Source organism: Elephas maximus, chromosome 15 (genome assembly GCF_024166365.1).
Source record: "Elephas maximus indicus isolate mEleMax1 chromosome 15, mEleMax1 primary haplotype, whole genome shotgun sequence".
Classification (NCBI taxonomy): domain Eukaryota; kingdom Metazoa; phylum Chordata; class Mammalia; order Proboscidea; family Elephantidae; genus Elephas; species Elephas maximus.
Genome location: NC_064833.1, coordinates 5,470,924 through 5,493,800, shown reverse-complemented (window position 1 = coordinate 5,493,800; position 22,877 = coordinate 5,470,924). Strand labels below are relative to the sequence as shown.

The 22,877-nt window shown below is 44.9% G+C and overlaps 1 protein-coding gene across 2 annotated transcripts in view; it reads right to left on the bottom strand.

Annotated features, from left to right (window-relative positions):
• COL22A1 (collagen type XXII alpha 1 chain) overlaps nt 1–22,877 on the bottom strand; it is a 295,566-nt gene that overhangs the window by 206,179 nt on the left and 66,510 nt on the right. For both annotated transcript variants that reach the window (XM_049854093.1, XM_049854094.1), the window contains 5 exons: nt 21,602–21,682; nt 20,755–20,877; nt 5,433–5,477; nt 2,449–2,511; nt 542–580 (listed from right to left, as the gene is read on the bottom strand). In XM_049854093.1, coding sequence (XP_049710050.1) covers nt 542–580; nt 2,449–2,511; nt 5,433–5,477; nt 20,755–20,877; nt 21,602–21,682 — 351 coding nt within the window. The remainder of the gene's footprint in view (nt 1–541; nt 581–2,448; nt 2,512–5,432; nt 5,478–20,754; nt 20,878–21,601; nt 21,683–22,877) is intronic.

Genomic DNA, 22,877 nt, shown 5'->3' with positions numbered 1-22,877 from the left:
GTGTGACGCTCAAACGTGTCCTGGGATTTAGTGCCCTTTGTTTTGGCTCCCAAACAAGGTCTCAGCTGAACCTCCCACTCCCTTCAGCTGTGGTTAAACAGCCTCTGCTGGGAATATTCTGACCCCCCCACATCCCAAGCACTCTCCTCCCCACCCCCCTCTGTATTCTGCTCACCTTTTTCTCCGAGCCTGGGAGGACCTGCCCCCAAAACTCTACTTCTCAGTAGAATGCCAGCTTCTCTATCAGAATATTCCCCGAGTCCCCTGAGACACGTGGTCCTGCTTCTCGATTCTCAGCCACCATTTCCTGTCTCCACCTCCTCTCTGCCTGCTGACCATGAAGCATGCTTCCAATACCCAAGTCGGGGTGGGGGGACACACAAGGCCCAGAACTCAGCCCAGAAGACCCCTCCTCCCCCAATTTGCACTTGTGCCAGGGGATACAGTGGTAGCACACGCCTCTCCCAAATCCAAGTCACCCTGTCCTGTTCCCCAGCCACCTCCACAGCCCTTGAAAGAATGTAAGAAAGGGGGTGCTTACCTTTTCTCCCTTTTCTCCTTGTACGAAAGGTCCTCTGCCCTAGAAGGAAAGAAAGCAGAAGGCAAAGGTTTCAAACTGAGCCTCTCCAAGGCATGGCATCACACACGCCTACACCACCCAGGGATTTGAAACAATCAGACTTTTTCCCATCACCTCCACCACAGAGCCCTTAAAAAAGATGAGAACTACTATTTATTGAGTGTGGACTGTCATGACTATTATGTCGTTTAACTTTTCCAACAACTCAACATTCTAGATACCACTCTTTTTCCATAATAGCTTTATTGAGATACAGTTCATATACTACACCATTCACCTACTCAAAGTGTACAGTTTGATGTATTTTTAGGACATCCACAGAATTGTGCCACCATCACCACAGTCAATTTCAGACAGTTTCCACAATGCCAGAAAGAAACGCTACACCCGCCCACATGTCATTCCTCCCCATCCCGCTGGCCTCAGCCCTAGGGGATCAGCACTCTACTTCCTGTCTGCCCAGGTTTGCCTGTTCCGGATATTCCATAGGAATGGATTACACAGTATGTGGTCTTTTACGGCTACGTCATTTCAGTTACGTAACATTTTCAAGGCTCGTCCATGTTGTAGCATATACCGTTGTCTACGTTCTTCCTACAGGAAAGAGGATCTGTCTTGTTGCTTGGGGTTTCCCCTCAGCACTGGGACCTGGAAGGCCCTAATTATAATCCAATATAAAGAACATCTCTAGTTCACCGGCCGTCTGCTCTGGGTCAGGCCTTTTCCATACACATTAGTTATTCTCCCCACCTTTCCCATGCGGTAACCGAGGCTCTCAGAAGATGCCCGCCCAAGGTCACACAGCTAATAAAGGCTGGAGCCAAGAGCATTTATTGAGGTCCATCTGACACCAAATTCCTATTACTGATACTACACAGTGCTGTGCTGGGGGGCAAGGGTTAGTGCCCCCACCATGGTGGGTAATGGTAACAGCAACAATAGAATTTACTACGTTTTTGGCACTGTTCTAAGCCACTTGTGTGTATTCATTTAATCCTCATGATACCACAGTGCAGGGTCCCTTATCACCCCCTTTATACAGATGAGGAAACTGAGGGCAGCAAGGCTAAGAAACTTGGCAGCACCAGGATTTGTTCACATCTGAGCCATTTGGCTCCTGAGGCCCCACTCTGAGCCATGTTTGTTCCTCTCTCCCACCACTGCGTCCATTCATTCATCACCTGATGGACTCATGGACACACTTCACGGTGTGCCATGTGTCAGGGATGCAGCGATGACAAACTGTAGTCCCAGCCATCAGGAAATCACTGTCTGATGTGGGAGGTAGACAGGGAAACAAAAAACACCACGGATCCTGGGCTGAGGAAGGCTGGGTGACCTGGAGCACAGAGGTGCTGCCTGACAAGATCTGGGGGGTGGGAATGACATCTTGGGGGACATATACAATTCGAGTCTGTGTTGAGAAAACATGGACCAGGCAAAAAGGGGTGGTGAAGGGCAAAGAGGGAGTGATGAGGAGTAAAATTACTCCTGGAAGAAAAAGAGCAAGTGCAATGTTGAGAGTGAGACAGGGAGTGACAGATGGCCAATTTGGGGGCTCACAACTGTGGCCCACTGAGGAGCACAGAACGCTGGGGTAGGGTGGTGAGGGGCAAGCCTGGAGAGTCCGGCTGGGGCCATGTCCCACAGGGCTTGTTGCCCATGCGAAGAGCTTGGGCTCATCCCAGGGTGGGCACTGCCCAGCCCTCAGTAGGTGGTCAGCCCATGCTGGCTGATTTGTGCACTTGGGGGAAGCCCTGGACCTTCCACACCAGCCATGCAGCAGAGCCACATGGCATGGCCACGCAGGATGGCCACATGGCACAGCCACACAGTGCGGACACACAGAGAGGTGACACTCTACTCACCGAGTCGCCTTTCTCTCCCTTGGGTCCAGGTGCTCCAACCAGCCCAGGGACCCCCACGTCTCCCTGAGAGATTGAAAGAGAAACACACGTCAGATTAGACCCTCTGACAGGACTCCTGCACACCGAGGCTGTCCACAGCCAACGTCATCCTGATTCCCTCAAGCAGCTGATTTTATCATCATCAACTGTGGGAGGGCTTAGGGACACTATTCTGTGGGAGGTCCTGTCTGAGCTGGGTCCAGGGAGATAAGTAGGTGCCACCCAGGACAAAGAAGGCAGGGAAAGGCATTACAGTCACAGGGAACAGCATAAGCAAAGTAGCTCTATGTTCTTAGCATGTAATGCGTGAGTCAGAAATGTGTGAGACACACAGTGAGGCCATGCTTCCCACCCCCAGGAAGACAGGAGCCATCTCAGCTCTTCCCCCAACACCACAATCCCTCATCCTCTGGGACCCAACTCAGGCAGGACCTCCCACAGAAGGGTATCCCTAAGCCGGCTTCCGGAATTGACTCGAGGGCGAAAGGTTTGATTTTTTGTTTGTTTTTTGTTTTGGTTAAGACCTCTCCCAAGTAGCTTAGAGGCCTCTCCTCTGGAACCACAGCCCAGACCCCAGGCTGCCCTCTGCCCTGGCCTCACCAGTGATCCCATGCCTCTCTTCCATGTCTGGCCTGTGAGTCCTGGGTGGGGGCAGGGCTCTCTGTTATTTACTGTGATATTCCCACATCCGGAACGGACCTCAGTCCCAGGAGAACACATGTAGATATTGCCTGCTGACACCGCCTGAGCTGTATCTAGGTAAACAGGGCCGTGGTGAGCCACACAGGTTTACTTAGAGGCTCGTCTACCGGTTGAGGCTGTTCAGCTGGTCATGCCATCAGGCTAGGGATTGCAAATCAGCCGGGCGCACTTCCAGGTGGCTGTACTTCCGGTGGCTGTAACCACTCTCGCTCCCTAGCATGCCTCTCCCTCCACACCTATCTCTTTTCCTAGTTCGAGGCTCTGCTGCCCACACCACCTGGGTCTGCTCAACCACTGCAGAAGCATAGTCATTACATAAACAACCACTGTTGCAGACAAAGGCTTTCTACTCACAGGCCCACAAAACCCCAGACATCACTGCTCTTTTCTTTCATCTGACAGCAAAGAAGCAACCAGGTCATAGCCCACAGAGTGCTCAGTGAGGCAGAAACGCCTGCCTGCCTCTCAGCCATGGCCCCTGGCCCCCTGGACTGCTCCCCGTGGTTCTCCATCAACACAGGAGGGGGTCAGGAGGGCTGAGGGGTGCAGCAGGTGGGGGGGGGTGTGCACACATGCATGTGTGTTCACACATATGTGTGCACATGTGTGCATGTGCATGACAGCAGCTGTATCCCAGCAGTGTAGGGGCAGAGTAGCGGAGGGCAGAGGAGGGAAGGGTGAGAAAAGAGGGAGATGAAAGCCATACCTGGGAGAGAGCTGCCAAGAGGAAGCGAGCAAGAAGATACAGGCAGGGAAAGGAGAGTGGACAAGGAGAAAGAAATTCTCGGGCAAGTCATCTGATCACCCTTGGCCTTTGGTTTCCTCCTCTGTAAAATGGGATGAATGCCTCTTCTCAGGCGGGGCTGATGTAAGGAACTGGCTATCATTCATTCAACAAGCGTGACTACCTACCACAAATAAAGCAAAGGTAACCCTTACACCTGTGCTGCATGCTGTCTGTGATGCAGGTAACAGGTGAGTTCATAGCCCAGAGCCCGGCACATGGCAGGTGCACAGTCATTATTGTTAGAATCCAGTGGAAAAGGGTGGACAATGGGAAAGAATCCCGTAGAAATAGAATCCATTTGCTCAGACCTTTGCCTGCCTCCCCAGACTCAGGGTACTTGAGGACAGGGACGCATCTTAACCATCCTGTAAGCTTAACATTAACCTTAGTGGGTACTCAGTAATTATGGCTGGGTGAACGAGAAACTAAGAAATGCAGAAGTGAGCGAGAGAGAGAGAGAGAGAGAGGAAGTAGGAGAAGGAGGAGGAGGAGGGAAAGAAGAGGAGAGGTGAGACCACGGCTTAGGGGAGTAGACATGGGAAAAGGGGCATAAGAAGGGGAGGTGAGTGTTCCAGGTGCTCCCATCGCCACATCAGGCCCTGTATCACACACCTGACCAGCCAGTGCCCACTGACCATCTGGCATGGGCGTTTCAGTTCACCTCCCTTGTCTGTTTTCTGAGTCTAAATGACAGTGAGGGCAGATGGCCCCTTCAAGCTCTGTAAAGATGTTATTGTTGTTAGGTGCCCTCGAGTCGATTTTCAACTCACCGCGACCCCATGTGACAGAGCAGAACTACCCCATAGAGTGTCCTGGTCCGTAATCTTTATGGGAACAGATTGCCGTGTCTCTCGGCCATGGAGCCTCTGGGTGGGTTCAAACCATGAACCTTTCAGTTAGCAGTCGAGCACTTAACATTGTGCCACCAGAGCTCCTTGTGAAGATCACGGACCTGGGGGTTCACCGACAGCGTGGAGCTGCTCCATGACCAAGGGTGGGGGCCACAACAGGGAACACCCAGCTTCTGTGCAATTGGTGAATTTGGAAAGTTTGTGTGAAACAAATTTCATGCAATTTAAACAGCTCTTAAGAGCCCAAGCCCTGAAAGTCTCCCAATATAGTGGCCTAAAGAGATGAATGCAGAATTAACCGACTACAGAGAGTTAAGCCTGTGGGGCGAAGAAGAACTGAGCAGGGCTTGGCGAAGCCAACTCTTCCTTCCTATTTCCAACCTGGAAATAGAAGTTCTGAGCAGTTAAGAGGTTCAGGGGTTTCGAATTGCATGCCATTTGTCCTTGCTTTCCTATCTCAACAGCCTCGGGGGTAAAATACTGGCAGGGCAGCAAATACCACACCTTTTCTTTTTTCCATTTTTTGTTTGTTTTTTGGACACAGAGAGCAAAACAAAGATTGACTCATGATTCTAAATTGCAACTCTGCCAGCGCAGGTACTGACCTTTGTTCCGGGAAGTCCCACTGGGCCATCAAAGCCCTTTTCACCCTAAAGGCAGAAAGACAAACAGAAATCAGTAAGATGCTGTCTTAATTTCCCCCTTCTCTCCTCACTTGTTGGTTATCCATCCACTATGCTCATCAGCTGGTCTCTGAATAAACCAAGAGCTGAGCTGGATAAGAGAAATGGTTTATGGGAGCCAAGAACCCCTGCTCTTGAACTGGAAATCAACCTGGGGAACTTAGACACACCCTCCAAATGCAGCCACGGTGGGTAAGAGATAGAAACAAACAAACACAAAATGGTATTCACGGACTATTTTCGTCTCAGTATGTCATCACTTAAATTAAAAGAATAAAGTTGCCTGCTGTTGGTTCACATAATGATTACTCACTGAAATACAAGACAGATACGTATATAGCCTGTTTCTAAATGTAAACCTTGTTTGGTTTTGAAATGTGTGCTTTTGAATGTGTAAAAGATCTTGTTAGTGGATTAAAAAATGTGACCTACGAGTTGTGAACACCTGCAGATATTGCCAAACGAAAAAAAAATGTATCACGATTCCTGTGGTTTTGTACGTGCAAATATCACCACATTATTGCAGAGAAACTTGACATTACATCGTTTACCTGTGTGTACCCATTACTGAAAAATGACCTACACTATTCACAGTGGTGCACTTAGCTACTTTGGAAACATACTTTTTTTTTTATGGAAATCATCCACAGATATCATTTATCCATACAAATGAAGGTAAACAGATTTCTTTGGTTTTGACTGCACACGGTGCCCTCCAGAAGGCTTGACACACACAGCTCATTCTCAACATGATGCTGAGTTAGAGATGGAAACATGGACCCAGAGCATCACTCTGATCCAGTTGAATAATCGAGATGTTTTGCAAACAGAATTGAGGATTTAAACCATTGTAGACAGAATCTTCCTGTGACCAGGGTCTAGCCTCCTGAAAGAAGTCCCAGGCTTCCCAGGCCCTGGGCTGCATCTTCTACAGAAGTGAAGACGGAACAGGTTGGGGCAAACACAGAAGTGAAGATGGAACAGGCGGGGCCAAACATCCATTTCACGAGGATGTTGTTGAAGCTCTTCCGATGGCCCTCTTCTTGGGGAGGGCTGGAAATACACAGAGTTGTTTTCCCACCCATCTGGGCTTGGAAAGTTCTGGAGGAGGCCTGATGGTACGATCCCTAGCCCTGAGCCAGGCCCCTGAGCTCCTCGGTTTCCCTAACCTGATAGTTGACACTGGGCTTTGTGAGGGCCAGGATCATGTTCTATTTGCCTTAAAACCTCAGTGTACAGCACAGTGCTCCACACATACCAAACCAAAACCAAGCCTGTTACTGTCAAGTCAGTTCTAACTCAGCGACCCTATAGGACAGAGTAGAACTGCCCCATAGGGTTTCCAAGGAGCAGCTAGTGGATTTGATCTGCAGATCTTTTGGTTAGCAGCCAAGCTCTTAACCACTATACCACCATGGCTTCGCTCCACACATCAACCCCACACATAAAAAACTAAAAACCACACATAGTGGATGTTAATGCTTATTATCAGAAATAAAGAATGACTGAGTGAATGAAGGGATGAATTGTTAGGTGATGCCACCCAGGGTGTTGGTCTGGGGACTCATAAATTGATTGATCATCCTGAACAGTGAGACCTTGTCCTGCCAGAGAAGAAGACAGGCATGTTTTTACCCCTCCCTCCCATCTGCCCACCCATCTCTCTGCCCATCCACTGATCCATTCATCCACCCACCATCCACCCACCCACCGACCTGCATGCATGCATCCATCCGTTCATCCATCTACTCATCCACCCACCCATGCATTCATCAATCCATCCATCTCTTCATGCCCTGGTTCAATTATCCACTAAGCCATCCATGATTTGATAGCTTTCTCTGTACCAGGCTATATATTAGTAGATGAAAATGTAGAAATGTAAAGATTCAGTCTCTGCCATCTGGAAGCTCATGATCTTATGGACGGGAAGACAAATAGGAATTTTCAATTCAATGTGATAATATTATGGTAGATAGAAACAAAGGGTTTGGTGAGAGAAAAAGGTCATATAGCTTGAAAATTGCAAGTGCTGAATTAAAAGAAACAGTTATTGAATGGAAGGTTGATGAATAATATAAGGAAAGAAGAAAGGAAGGGATGAAGGGAAGAAAGAAGGGAGGGAAGGAGGCAGGAGGAAGGAGGGGAAGATGAAAGGAGCAAGAAAGAAGGGAAATCATTTCGACAGTAATGGGCTCAGGAACACATTCCTTAGAGATGTCTTGAATGAAGAGTGGGTGAAAGAGTCAGGTAAAAGAGCTGGGGAAAGTCATTCTATGCAGGAGAAGCTGCTGTTGCAAATGCCAGGACCCAAGAGAGAGCAGGACCCCTCCTGTCCTCCTGGAAGAGGGAAAGTGGAGTTAGATGAGGCTGCAAAAGCAATTGAGGACCTATCCCTGGGTCATGCAGGCCTGGAAGGAGTGTGGTTGTTGTTGCTGTTAGGTGCTATTGAGTGGGTTCCAACTCATAGTGACCCTGTGTACAACAGAATGAAACACTGCCCGGTCCTCACAATCGCTGCTATGTTTGAGCCCATCGTTACAGTCATTTCGTTGAGGGTCTTCCTCTGTTTCACTGACTTTCTACGTTACCAAGCACGCACGTCCTTCTCCAGGAAAAGGTCCCTCCTGATAACATGTCCAAAGTACTTGAGGTAAGTCTTGCCATCTTCGCTTTTAAGGAGCATTCTGGCCATACTTCTCCAATACAAATTTGTCCCTTCTTCTGGCACTCTATGGTATATTCAATATTTTCGCCAATACCATAATTCAAAGGCATCAATTCTTCTTCAGTCTTCCTTATTCATTGTCCAGCTTTCGCATGCGTAAGAGGTGACTGAAAATACTATGGTTGGCTCAGGTGCACCTTAGTCCTCAAAGTGACATCTTTGCTTTTCAACACTTTAAAGAGGTCTTTTGCAGCAGATTTGCCTAATGCAATATGTCATTTGATTTCTTGACTGCTGCTCCCATGGGTTTTGATTTGTGGATCCAAGTAATATGAACTCTTTCCCAACTTCATTATTTTCTCTGTTTATCATGATGTTGCTCATTGGTCCAGCTGTGAGGAATTTGTTTTCTTTATGTTGAGGTACAATCCATACTGAAGGTTGTACTCCTGGATCTTCATCAGTAAGTGCTTCAAGTCCTCTTCACTTCAGCAAGAAAGGTTGTGTCATCTGCATGTCGCACTTCTTCCAATCCTGACACCCTGTTTTCTTCATATAGTCCAGCTTCTCGAATTATTTGCTCAACATACAGATTGAATAAGTATGGTGAAAGGATATAACCCTGATACACACCTTTTCTGATTTTAAACTACTCAGTATCCCCTTGTTCTGTTCAAATGATTACCTCTTGGTCTATGTACAGGTTCTGCATGAGCACAGTTAAGTGTTCTGGGATTTCCATTCTTCACATGTTATCGATAATTTGTTATGATCCATACAGTCAAATACTTCCGCATAGCCAGTAAAACACTGGTATTTTCTGCTTACAGCCAAGATCCCTCTGACATCAGCAGTGATATCCCTGATTCCACGTTGTCTTTTGAATCTGGCCTGAATCTCTGGCAGTTCCGCATTGATGTACTGCTGCAATTACTTATGAATGATCTTTGGCAAAATTTTGCTTGCATGTGATATTAATGATATTGTTCAATAATTTGCACATTCTTTGGATAACTTTTCTTTGGAATGGGCACAAATATGGATCTCTACCAGTTGGTTGGCCAGGTAGCTGTCTTTCAGATTTCTTGGCATAGATGAGTGAGTGTTTCTAGCATTGCATCCATTTGTTGAAACTTCTCAATCGGCATTCTGTCAATTCCTAGAGCCTTGTTTTTCACCAATGCCTTCAGTGAAGCTTGGACTTCATTCTTCAGAACTATTGATTCTTGATCGTAAGCTACCTTCTGAAATGACTGAAGATCAACCAATTCTTTTTGGTACAGTGACTCTGCGTTTTCCTCCCATCTTCTTTTGATGCTCTCCGCTTCACTCAGCGTTTTGCCCACAGAATCTTTCAATGTTGAAACTTGAGGCTTGAATTTTCTCTTCAGTTCTTTGAGCATTAGAAATGTCCAGTGTGTTCCTCCCTTTTGGTTTTGTAACTCCAGATCTTTGTACATGTCATTATAACACTTTGTCTTCTGGAGCCACCCTTTGAATTCTGTTCAGCTCTTTCACTTCATCATTTCTTCTATTCACTTTAGCTACTCGATGTTCAAGAGCAAATTTCAGAGTCTCTTCTGACATCCATTTTTGTCTTTTCTGTCTTTTTAATGACCTCTTGCTTTCCTTACGTATGATGTCCTTGATGCCATTGCACAACTTGTCTGGTCTTCACTCATCAGTGTTCAACGTGTCAAAACTATTCTTGAGATAGTCTCTAAATTCAAGTAGAATATACTCAAGGTCATACACCTGGCTCTTGTGGATTGGTTTTCATTTTCTTCAGCTTCATTATGAACTTGCATATGAGCAATTGATGGCCTGTTCTGCAGCCTGCCCCTGGCCTTGTTCTGACTGATGATACTGAGCTTTTCCATTGTCTCTTTCCAAAGGTGTAGTTGATTTGATTCCTGTGTATTCCATTTGGTGAGGTCTATGTTTATATTGTTGAGAAGGAGTATTCACCATGAAGAAGTCGTTGGTCTTGCAAAATTCTATCATGCGATCTCCAGCATCATTTCTACCACCAAGGCCATATTTTCCAACTACCAAACTTTCTCCTTTGTTTCCAACTTTCATGTTCCAATCTCCAGTAATTATCAATGCATCCTGATTGCATGTTTGATCAAGACTGCAGAAGTTGGTAAAAATCTTCAATTTCTTCATGTTTAACATTAGTGGTTGTATGTCAACTTGAATAACAGTCATATTTACTGGTCTTCTTTATAGGTGTATGGATATTATCCTATTACTGACAGCACTGTACTTCAAGATAAATCTTGAAATGTTCCTTTTGGTGATGAACATGATGAGATTCCTCTTCAGTTTTGTCATTTCCAGCATAGTAGGCCATATGATTGTCCCATTCAAAATGGCCAGTGCCAGTCCATTTCAGCTCATAAATGCCTAGAATATCAATTTTTATGCATTCCATTTCATTTTTGATGGCTTCCAATTTTCCTAGATTCATACTATGTACATTCCACATTCTGATTACTAATGGATGTTTGCAGCTGTTTCTTCTCATTTTGAGTAGTGTCACATCAGCAATGAAGGTCCAGAAAGCTTTATTCCATCCATGTCATTAAGGTCAACTCTACTTTGAGGAGGCAGCTCTTTCCCAGTCATATTTTGAGTAGCTTCCCAACTTGAGGGGCTCTTCTTCTAGCATTACATCAGATAATGTTCTGCTACTATTCACAAGGCTTTCACTGGCTAATTTTTTTTCAGAAGTAGTCTGAAGGCTGAAATCAAGGTGTTTGCAGGACCATGTTCTCTCTGAAGGCTCTGGAGGGAGATCCCTTCTTACCTCTTTCAGCTTCTGGTGGTTCCTGGCAATCCTCAGTGTTCCCTGGCTTCTAGAGGGTGCCAATCTCTGCCTCCATCTTCACATGGGCCATCTTCCCTCTCTGTGCCTCTGTGTCTCTTCTCCTCTTTTTATAAGGATACCAGTCATATTGGATTAGGATCCACCCTACTCCTGCATGATCTCACATTAACTAATGTCACCTTCAAAGATCCTATTTCCAAACAAATATCCTCTTTCAAAATAAGGTCATATTTGGGGACCAAGACAGCTGACTAGGTAGAAGCATTCACTGATCACTCTTGCAACAAGGACTTGAAAAAACAAGTGAATCGATTACATACATGACAATCTAAGAACCCTGACCATCAAACACAGAACTAAGGAGTTGACCTGAGTGGCATGAGAGCGAAAAGCTGCGTGCTGAAGCGGCGACCACTTCCAGAGCCAGCGTGCTGCACCGCAGCCTTGAGCCCTTGTGGTTCCCTGGAGCCTGAGTCGTGGGGCTGATTGCAGCTTACTGGGAGGGGGCAAGCACAGGATGCAGCCTTAACCCCCTGGAGTAACCTCGGTGGGGACCCAGCCAGTGCACGCAGGCTGCACACTGACATGGCTGACAGAAGAACGGGAAACCATGGGGAAGGAGTGACTGGTTTCAGATCCTGGAGTGCAGCGTCCCAGCCAGGAGACCTTGGCACTGGGCTTTGGACGAAACGCAGAGGGGCTGATCATGTCTTCATGAGACAGCTCAAGCGTGGTATGCAGTCCTAACCCTCTGGGGCAATCTCGACCCAGCCAGTGCACTCAAGCTACACACCCCTCTGGAATCTCAGATAAAACAGTCCTCACCAAACAAGATAAGTAACTTTGTCTATCTTGCCACTCTACTCTCTTCTATCTATCTGATCCCTCCCCTCCCTGCCCCAGCTGGCTTCATTAACATTGGAATTCTCTGGGCTAGGGAGTGAAGTGCTCTGTGGTTTTTTTGTTTTGTTTTTTTTTTCTTTTCTAACCCATTTTCCTGGCCTGAGAAAAGCAGCTATTAACAATGGGAGGAAAAATCCTTCCCTGACTTCCCTAAACTGGAATAATAATACAGAACCAGCTTCAGCCATGCATAAGAGATCCACAGTCTCTGGCTTTCATCCCTACAGGGAACCAGGTGGCTATTATAATGCAAAGGCAATTCTGATAGAGATCTGACCATAATTGTTTTAGCTGAGCAGTGGGAAAGGCAAGTTTTGGAGGTCTGATACCTCTCTACCTATTAAACAGATCCACAGCAGGGAACTGAGGCCTGAAGCTCCACCCACACCACCTAGCCATCTGCTAAAGGGGTCTGAGGATAGGACATCTACCAACCTTTAGAGGTACAAGCATTGGGTGCCTAAGGTGCAGCTGCAGAGCCCACCCACCAGAGTGCTCTAGAGACTAGAGACACTCCTACCTCACTGGCATGTGGGGAAAGGCTGTCAGCATTCTGCCCTTCTTGGAGTGTGACCCCCAGCCACTGTTAGAATCTGGTGCATACAACCATCACCACTACTCCTCTAAGTTAATAGGTGACAGCCTACACCACACACTATCAGGTGACCCACTATCAGGACACCTAAGCTAATTCTATTCAAGAATAGTGAATGGACTCATAGGCTCATATACCTGGTAACAGCTCAGACCAGCTGGTAACAGGACATAAGTGATTCAAAGGCTACAACAATCAAGACAGCACAATCTAGTAGCCCATTTGGGTGTATTGAAACAAAACAAAACAAGAAGATAAGACTCAGTGAGCAAATATAAAAGAAATCATTAAAATATCTTGTAGATGGCTTGGAGACAGCAGTCGATATCAAATCATAACGATTGCTTCTACAAACCCCCAAATCAAAGAATCAAAATCTTTCCCAGATAAAGATACATCCCTGGAATTGTCAGATGGAGAATATAAAAAACTAATACACAGAATGCTTCAAAACATCAGGGATGACCTCAGAAATAAGGCAATCTACAGAAAAAGCCAAGGAACACACTGATAAAGCAGTTGAAGAAATCAAGATTATTCAAGAACCTAGTGAAAAAATTAATAAGCTGCAAGAATCCATAGAGAGACAGCATTCAAAAATCCAAAAGATTAACAATAAAATTACAGAATTAGACAACACGATAGGAAGTCAGAGGAGCAGAAATGAGGAATTGGAATGCAGAGTTGAGGAGTTGGAGGATAAGGTGATTGACATCAATATAAAAAAGTTGAAGAAAAATCAGATAAAAGAATTAAAAAAAATGAAGAAACCCTAAAAATCATGTGGGACTCTATCAAGAAGAATAACTTGAGGGTGATTGGAGTTTCAGAACAGGGAGGGATAACAGAAAAATACAGAGAGAATAGTTGAAGATCTGTTGGCAGAAAACTTCCCTGACATTATGAAAGATGAAAGGATATCTATCCAAGATGCTCATCAAACCCCATATGAGATAGATTCCAAAAGAAAATCACCAAGACAAATTATCATCAAACTCGCCAAAACCAAAGATAAAGAGAAAATTTTAAAAGCAGCCAGGGATAAACGAAAAGTCACCTACAAAGGCGAATCAATAAGAACAAGTTCAGACTACTTGGCATAACCCATGCATGCAAGAAGGCAATGGGATGACATATATAGAGCACTGAAGGAGAAAAACTGCCAGCCAAGAATCATATATCCAGCAAAACTCTCTCTCAAATACGAAGGTGAAATTAAGACATTTACAGATAAACACAAGCTTAGAGAATCTGCAAAAACCAAACTGAAGCTACAAGAATTACCAAAGGAATTTCTTTGGTCAGAAAATCAATAATGTCAGACACCAAGACAACACAACGTCACAGAACAGAACATCCTGATATCAACTCAGATAGGGAAATCACAAAAATAAAATAATATTAATTTTAAAAAACATGATCAAAACAGGGAATCATTGATGTCATTATGTAAAAGATTACAATAATCAAAAAAGAGGCATTAATACAGGAGGCATAGATTTCCCATATGGAGAGGAAACCAAGGCGATATAGGGCAATGAAAGTTAAGTTTTTACTTAGAAAAATAGGGGTAAATATTAAGGTGACCACAAAGAGGTCTAACAATTCCATACGTCAAAATAAAAACCAACATAAACATAACGACTCAGCAAAAATAAATTCAACTACTATAAATGAGGAACAATTTACAAAGAAAAACTTCTCAGCACAAACAAGTGGAAAAATGAAATTGTCAACAACACACAAAAAAAGGCATCAAAATGACAGCACTAAACTCATACTTATCTATAATTACGCTGAATGTAAATGGACTAAGTGCACCAATAAGGAGACAGAGAGTGGCAGAATGGATTAAAAAACAAGATCCATCTATATGCTGCCTACAAGAGACACACCTTAGACTTAGAGACACAAATAAACTAAAACTCAAAAGATGGAAAAAATATATCAAGCAAACAACAATCAAAAAAGAGCAGGAGTGGCAATATTAATTTCTGACAAAATAGACTTTAAAGTTAAACCCACCAGAAAGGATAAAGAAGGACATTACATAATGATTAAAGGGACAATTTACCAGAAAGATATAACCATATTAAATATTTATTCATCCAATGACAGGGCTCCAAGATACATAAAACAAACTTTAACAGAATTGAAAAGTGAGATAGACACCTCCACAATTATACTAGGAGACTCCAACACACCACTTTTGGTGAAGGATAGGACATCCTATAAGAAGCTCAATAGAGACACGGAAGACCTAATTGCTACAATCAACCAACTTGACCTCACAGACTTATACAGAACACTCCACCCAACAGCTGCAAAGTATACTTTTTTCTCTAGTGCACATGGAACATTCTCTAGAATCGATCACATATTAAGTCATAAAACAAACCTTTGCAGAATCCAAAACATCAAAATATTATAAAGCATCTTCTCAGACCATAAGGCCATAAAAGTAGAAATTAATAACAGAAAAAGCAGGGAAGAGAAATCCAATACTTGGAAACTGAACAATACCCTGCTCAAAAAAGACTGGGTTATAGAAGACTTCAAGAAAAGAATAAGGAAATTCATAGAATGCAATGAGACTGAAAACACTTCCTATCAACACCTTTGTGGCACAGCGAAAGCAGTGCTCAGAGGTCAGTTTATATAAATAAATGCACACATACACAAAGAAGAAAGAGCCAAAATCAGAGAACTGTCCCTACAACTTGAACAAATAGAACGAGAGCAACAAAAGAATCCATCAGGCACCGGAAGAAAACAAAAAATAAAAATTAGAGCAGAATTAAATGAATTAGAGAACAGAAAAACAATGGAAAGAATTAACAAAGCCAAAAGCTGGTTCTTTGAAAAAATTAACGAAATTGATAACCCACTGGCTAGACTGACTAAAGAAATACAGGAAAGGAAACAAATAACACGAATAAGAAATGAGATGGGCCATATCACAACAAACCCAATTGAAATTAAAAGAATCGTATCAGATTACTACGAAAAACTGTGCTCTAACAAATTTGAAAACCTAGAAGAAATGGATGAATTCCTAGAAACACACTACCTACCTAAACTAACACAATCAGAAGTAGAACAACTAAACAGACCCATAACAAAAAAAGAGATTGAAAAGGTAATCAAAAAACTCCCTACAAAAAAAAGCCCTGGCCCTAACAGCTTAACTGCAGAGTTCTACCAAACTTTCAGAGAACAGTTAACACCACGACTACTAAAGGTATTTCAAAGCATAGAAGAGGATGGAATATTCCCTAACTCATTCTATGAAGCCACCATACCCCTGATACCAAAACCGGCTAAAGACACCACAAAAAAAGAAAATTAGAGACCTATATCCATCATTAACTTAGATGCAAAAATCCTCAACAAAATTCTAGCCAATAGAATTCAACAACATATCAAAAAAATAATTCACCATGACCAAGTGGGATTTACACCAGGTATGCAAGGCTGGTTTAATATTAGAAAAACAATTCATGTAATCCACCATAGAAATAAAACAAAAGACAAAAACCACATGATCTTATCGATTGATGCAGAAAAGGCATTTTACAAAGTCCAACACCCATTCATGATAAAAACTCTCAGCAAAATAGGAATAGAAGGAAAATTCCTCAGCATAATAAAGGGCATATATACAAAGCCAACAGCCAACATCATCCTAAATGGAGAGAGCCTGAAAGTATTTCCCTTGAGAATGGGAACCAGACGAGGATGCCCTTTATCACCACTCTTATTCAACATTGTGCTAGAGGTCCTAGCCAGAGCAATTAGGCTAGACAAAGAAATAAAGGGCATCCAGATTGGCAAGGAAGAAGTAAAATTATCTCTGTGTGCAGACGACATGATCTTATACACAGAAAACCCTAAGGAATCCTCCAGAAAACTACTGAGACTAATAGAAGAGTTCAGCAGGGTATCAGGATACAAGATAAACACACAAAAATCAGTTGGATTCCTCTACACCAACAAAAAGAACATTGAAGAGGAAATCACCAAATCAATACCATTCACAGTAGCCCCCAAGAAGATAAAATACTTAGGAATAAATCTTACCAAAATTGTAAAAGACCTGTACAAAGAAATTGATGAGGTACTACTGCAAGAAACCAAAAGGGACCTACATAAGTGGAAAAACATGCCTTGCTCATGGATAGGAAGAATTAACATTGTGAAAATATCTATTCTACCAAAAGCCATCTATATACACAATGCACTTCTGATCCAAATTCCAACAACATTTTTTAATGAGATGGAGAAACAAATCACCAACTTCATATGGAAGGGAAAGAAGCCCCACATAAGTAAAGCATTACTGAAAAAGAAGAACAAAGCAGGAGGCCTCATTTTACCTGATTTTAGAACCTATTATACAGCCACAGTAGTCAAAACAGCCTGGTATGAGTAAAACAACAGACACAGAACAATGGAACAGAATTGAGAATCCAGATATAAATCCATCCGCATATGAGCAGCTGATATTTGACAAAGGCCCAGTGTCAGTTAATTGGGGAAAAGATAGTCTTTTTAACAAATGGTGCTGGCATAACTGGATATCTATCTGCAAAAAAATGAAACAGGACCCATACCTCACACCATGTACAAAAACTAACTCCAAATGGATCAAAGACATAAACATAAAGTCTAAAATGATAAAGATCATGAATAAAAAATAGGGACAACCTTAGGAGCCCTAATGGAAGGCATAAACAGAATACAAAACATTACCAAAAATGCCAAAGAGAAACCAGATAACTGGGAGCTCCTAAAAATCAAACACCTATGCTCATCTAAAGACTTTACCAAAAGAGTAAGAAGACCACCTACAGACTGGGAAAAAAATTTCAGCTACGACATCTCTGACCAGCGCCTGATCTCTAAAATCTACATGATTCTGCTAAAAGTCAACCACAAAAAGACAAACAACCTAATTAAAAAATGAGCAAAGGATATGAACAGGCACTTCACTAAAGAAGACATTCAGGAGGAAATACTCTCGATCATTAGCCATTAGAGAAATGCAAATCAAAACTACAATGAGATTTCATCTCACTCCAACGAGGCTGGCATTAATCCAAAAAACACAAAAGAATAAATGTTGGAGAGGCTGTGGAGAGATTAGAACACTTATACACTGCTGGTAGAAATGTAAAATGGTACAACCACTTTGGAAATCGATTTAGCACTTCCTTAAAAAGCTAGAAATAGAACTACCATACGACCCAGCAATCCCACTTCTCAGAATATATCCTAGAGAAATAAGAGCCTTTACACGAACGGATATATGCACACCCATGTTTATTGCAGCACTGTTTACAATAGCAAAAAGCTGGAAGCAACCAAGGTGCCCATGAACGGATGAATGGATAAATTATGGTATATTCACACAATGGAATACTACGCATCGATAAAGAACAGTGATGAATCTGTGAAACATTTCATAACATGGAGGAATCTGGAAGGCATGCTGAATGAAATTAGTCAGTTGCAAAAGGACAAATATAGTATAAGACCACTATTATAAGATCTTGAGAAATAAACTGAGAAGAACACATTCTTTTGTGGTTATGAGGTAGGGAGGGAGGGAGGGTGGGAGAGGGGTATTTACTAATTAGATAGTAGATAAGAACTACTTTAGGTGAAGAAAAGGACAACACTCAATACAGGGGAGGTCAGCATAACTGGACTAAACCAAAAGCAAAGAAGTTCCCTGAATAAACTGAATGCTTCGAAGGTCAATGAAGCAGGGGAAGGCGTATGGGGACAATGGTTTCAGGGGACATCTAAGTCAATTGGCATAATAAAATCTGTTAAGAAAACATTCTGCATCCCACTTTGAAGAGTGGCGTCTGGGTTCTTAAACGCTAGCAAGCGGCAATTTAAGATGCATCAATGAGTCTCAACCCACCTGGATCAAAGGAGAATGAAGAACACCAAGGACACAAGGCAATTATGAGCCCAAGAGACAGAAAGGGCCACATGAACCAGCGACTACATCATCCTGAGACCAGAAGAACTAGATGGTGCCTGGCTACAACCGATGACTGCCCTGACAGGGAACACAACAGAGAAGCCCTGAGGAAGCAGGAGAGCAGTGGGATGCAGACCTCAAATTCTCATAAAAAGACCAGACTTAATGGTCTGACTAAGGCTAGAAGGATCCTGGTGGTCATGGCCCCCAGACCTTCTGTTGGCCCAGGACAGGGACCATTCCCGAAGCCAACTCTTCAGACATGGATTGGACTGGACAATGGGTTGGAGAGGGATGCTGGTGAGGAGTGAGCTACTTGGATCAGGTGGACACTTGAGACTATGTTGGCATCTCCTGCCTGGAGGGGAGATGGGAGGGTAGAGGGGGTTAGAAGTTGGCAAATGGACAGGAAAAGAGAGAGTGGAAGGAGGGAGCAGGCTGTCTCATTAGGGGGAGAGTAATTGGGAGTGTGTAGCAAGGTGTATATAAGTTTTTATGTGAGAGACTGACTTGATTTGTAAACTTTCACTTAAAGCACAATAAAAATTATTTTAAAAAATGGTCATATTCACAGGCACCATGGGTTAGAATTTCAACATATATATATTTTGGGGGACACAATTTCACCCCTCTCAGGGGCTATAAGTCCTGCAGAACTTCATGGGTATCTTCAGCAGCACAGTTCTGCTTTTGTCATCCCTGTGTATTTGTTTATCTTCCTTTGGCTCAAATAGTGGAGAACTTTTCCTTTTTTCTCTTATCAAGAGCTACTGCAGACAGAGAACAAATGAAGGCCTCAGGCACACAATAAGAAATTTAATCTAGGCTGATGTATGGTGGTACTGGTGTGAGCACAGAAATACACCACCTTTTTAAATTACAAAATGCATAAAACTGTACTCAGATATAGTTAGATTATAGAGGACAATGAATTAAGTGAGTCACAGAGGAGAGAGGGGTGGGGTGTGTTCCCACAGAGCATGTCCAGCCCCTCGTTCATGGACCCATGCTAAGCCTTATTCTGAAACCAAATCTAGGTTTAGTTGCACCTGAGTGGAGACAATACAAGTAGGAGGCAGGAAAACCTAGCTAAGGCACACTATTCACTTCAGGAAAACACTGATGAAAGCCAGCTCTGAGTCTGGCCCCTCCTAATGTGTGTACAAATCAATCAAGAGCCTTAAGAAGCAAGAATGGGCAAAGAAGTTTCCAGAATAAACTGAATGCTCCAAAGGCCAATGTATCAGGGGCAGGGGCTTGGGGACCATGGTTTCAGGGGACATCTAAGTCAACTGGCATAATAAAATCTATTAAGAAAACATTCTGCATCCCACTTTGAAGAGTGGCGTCTGGGGTCTTAAACGCTAGCAAGCAGCCATCTAAGATGCATCAATTGGTCTCAACCCACCTGGATCAAAGGAGAATGAAGAACACCAAGGACACAAGGTGATTACGAGCCCAAAAGACAGAAAGGGCCACATGAACCAGAGACTACATCATCCTGAGACCAGAAGATCTAGATGGCGCCCGGCTACGACTGATGACTGCCCTGACAGGGAACACAACAGAGAACCCCTGCGGGAGCAGGAGAGCAGTGGGATTCAGACCCCAAATTCTCTTAAAAAGACCAGGCTTAATGGTCTGACTGAGACTAGAAGAACCCAGTGGTCACGGCCCCCAGACACTCTGTTAGACCAGGACAGGAACCATTCCCGAAGCCAACTCTTTAGACATGGATTGGACTGGACAATGGTTTGGAGAGGGATGCTCGTGAGGAGTGAGCTTCTTGGATCAGGTGGACACTTGAGACTATGTTGGCATCTCCTGCCTGGAGGGGAGATGAGAGGGTAGAGGGGGTTAGAAGCTGGAGAAATGGACACAAAAAGAGAAAGTGGAGGGAGAGAGCGGGCTGTCTCATTAGGGGGAGAGTAATTAGGAGTGTGTAGCAAGGTGTATATGGGTTTTTGTGTGACAGACTGACTTGATCTGTAAACTTGCACTTAAAGCACAATAAAAATTATAAAAAAAAAAAAAAAAGAAAATCCCCCCCCCCCCAAAAAAAGAAGCAAGAACGGTGCTCTGATCCCAAAGTCATTGAGAGAGCCTTCTGCCACCCTGCCCTGGGAGGCCAGGTGCATGATTGGAAAATCTCACCATCATTACAGGACCAGAAGTGATCCTTTTGACCAGCCCTGCCCTGCTCAGCTCTGGGGCCCTAGGCTGGGAGCTCAGGGTAGACTTCGGAAGTACCTTTTCTCCGGCTGGGCAGGAGCAGTTGATGGTCTTCAAAAACCCAATCTGCTCACTTCCAGAGGTGGGAGGCCGCTGGGGTGGGGGTGGAGGTGGAGGCTCTGTCACGACGGTCACCTGGCACTAGAAAAAAGCCCAGTGGGTCAGAATGTGGCTTCACTCAGCAACCTCACTCCAGCAGGGGGCACACGTGGGCAGAAGGGAACCATGGCTGCCACTTGCTATGTGCCTGCATACTACAGCAGTCATGATACAGGCCACATGTATGGCGCGTTTACTGTGTCCTGGGTACAAGGCCAAGTATTTTACATGGATTTAATCCTTCAACTCTATGAAGAAGGCTCCATTACTGTCCCCATCTTTCAAGTAAGCTGTGGAGCTAGGGCTTGGTCAAGGAGGTTGGTGAGGGACAGACTACTGAAAGTAGCTAGATAGTGAGGACAAGGAGAAGCAGAAATTTGCGTGGGGGCAGGGGACAAAGGAGGCAAACCCCATGTCCTGACCACGTGCCGCCTTCTCCCATCTTGCTAGTGACCAGCCCAGAGCACCCCTCACCCCCCTTCTGCAATGCAGCACTAATGGTCCTGCCTCCAGGGCTCCCTAGAACTGGGCCTGTTTGCTCCCCGGCAGCTTCTGGGTCTCACTGACCCACAGGACCTGCCTGCCTCTCTGCAACACATGCCCTATTGGATCAGGAAGTGGATCCCTGGTGATGCTCACAGGCTTTACTCAGACCACATTCGGATGCTGCAGTCCCTCGGCCTGCACCCCACATTCCTACACCCTGACAGCCTTGCCAAGCCCACACACCCATTTCTCCCATTCCCTCGTAAATGCCTTTGCTCACCGGACCGGTGGGGATGTCACAGCAGGTCTCCAGCTCTGCGTGCCGCGAGTCGCAGTAAATCACAATGCGCTGCAAGTCGAACTGGGGAAAAAAGCCAGGCAGAGATTGAGTTTTAGGGACTTCGGGACCAGGAGCCTGCAGGCACAGGGGTCCGGCCCACTTCGTCCTTGGTACCTCCTGGTCTGACGCTATGACCACTGCCTTCTCTGAGCCCACTCCCCGAACTTTAGAGAGGCCTAAACATCATCCGCTTGTGCCCCCTTCTGCAGGCAAGGAGGCCGAGGGCAAAGGGGTCAGTGGCACACGTTCAAGTGCACGGCTGTATTCTCCTCCGTGTGTACTGCAGCCCTGAGTGCGCCACGTGCAGACGCCACCCTCTTCCCTCCGCTTTCTCTGTGACTGTGTTTATTTAGGGCCCTTCCAGAGCCGTGGTGGAATGGACGAGTGAATGAATGGCTACCTATCACAGAGAGGATGAGTAGAATCAATGGATGAAGGGATGATTCCTTTACGGGACACTGACCTCAGTGTCCCTGACCTTGTACCTCCCAACACCCTTCCCTGGCCTGTGTCTGACCCAGGAGTCCCTCAGCCCGACACACAAGGCAGCTGGCCAACTGTTTGACATCAGCCTCCTGATTTTATCAAACATCCCTCTAAGACTAACCCCTTGCCCCCTGACTTTGCTCAGCGGAAAGGACAATTCCACTTGTCGTCTGTTTTACTTCCTGTAGGGACAACAGGCCAGAAACTGGAGAAATGGCTGAAATGCAAAATCTGGACTTTGAACAAGGCCTATTTCACAGAGGCAGTCCTGCGTTCCTCATTAGCAGACACACACCCGAAGCAGCTGGCCCATTTGGCAGGGCTGCAGGGACAGTGGTGAAGAAGGAGGAGGCAGAGGCGTGGGGGACAGAACGGAACTGGCCTGGGAACTGGGTGGAGTGGGCAGAGGCTCTCCAAAATGAGGTGAGAAAGCCTGGGAGCTGGGGGGCCCCTTTCCCACAGCCTGAAACCCCACCATGCCCCCAGCCACCTTATTCTCCCTCTTCCTCCTCTTCCTCAGCCAAAAGCCAGAGGCTCTGGGATTCCCTGGTGTTTGGTACCAGGTAGACACTCAATTCATATTGGTGGGAAAAAGGAGGGGAGAGAGGGACCCAGCAGGGTCCTCAGACCCCACACCGCAGGTAAAAAGGGCCCAGTGAGCTGATGAGATGCACGAGTGGGGCAGGACGAAGCCCCAGCGTTTCGGCCTCTCAGCGAAGCTCAGAACTTA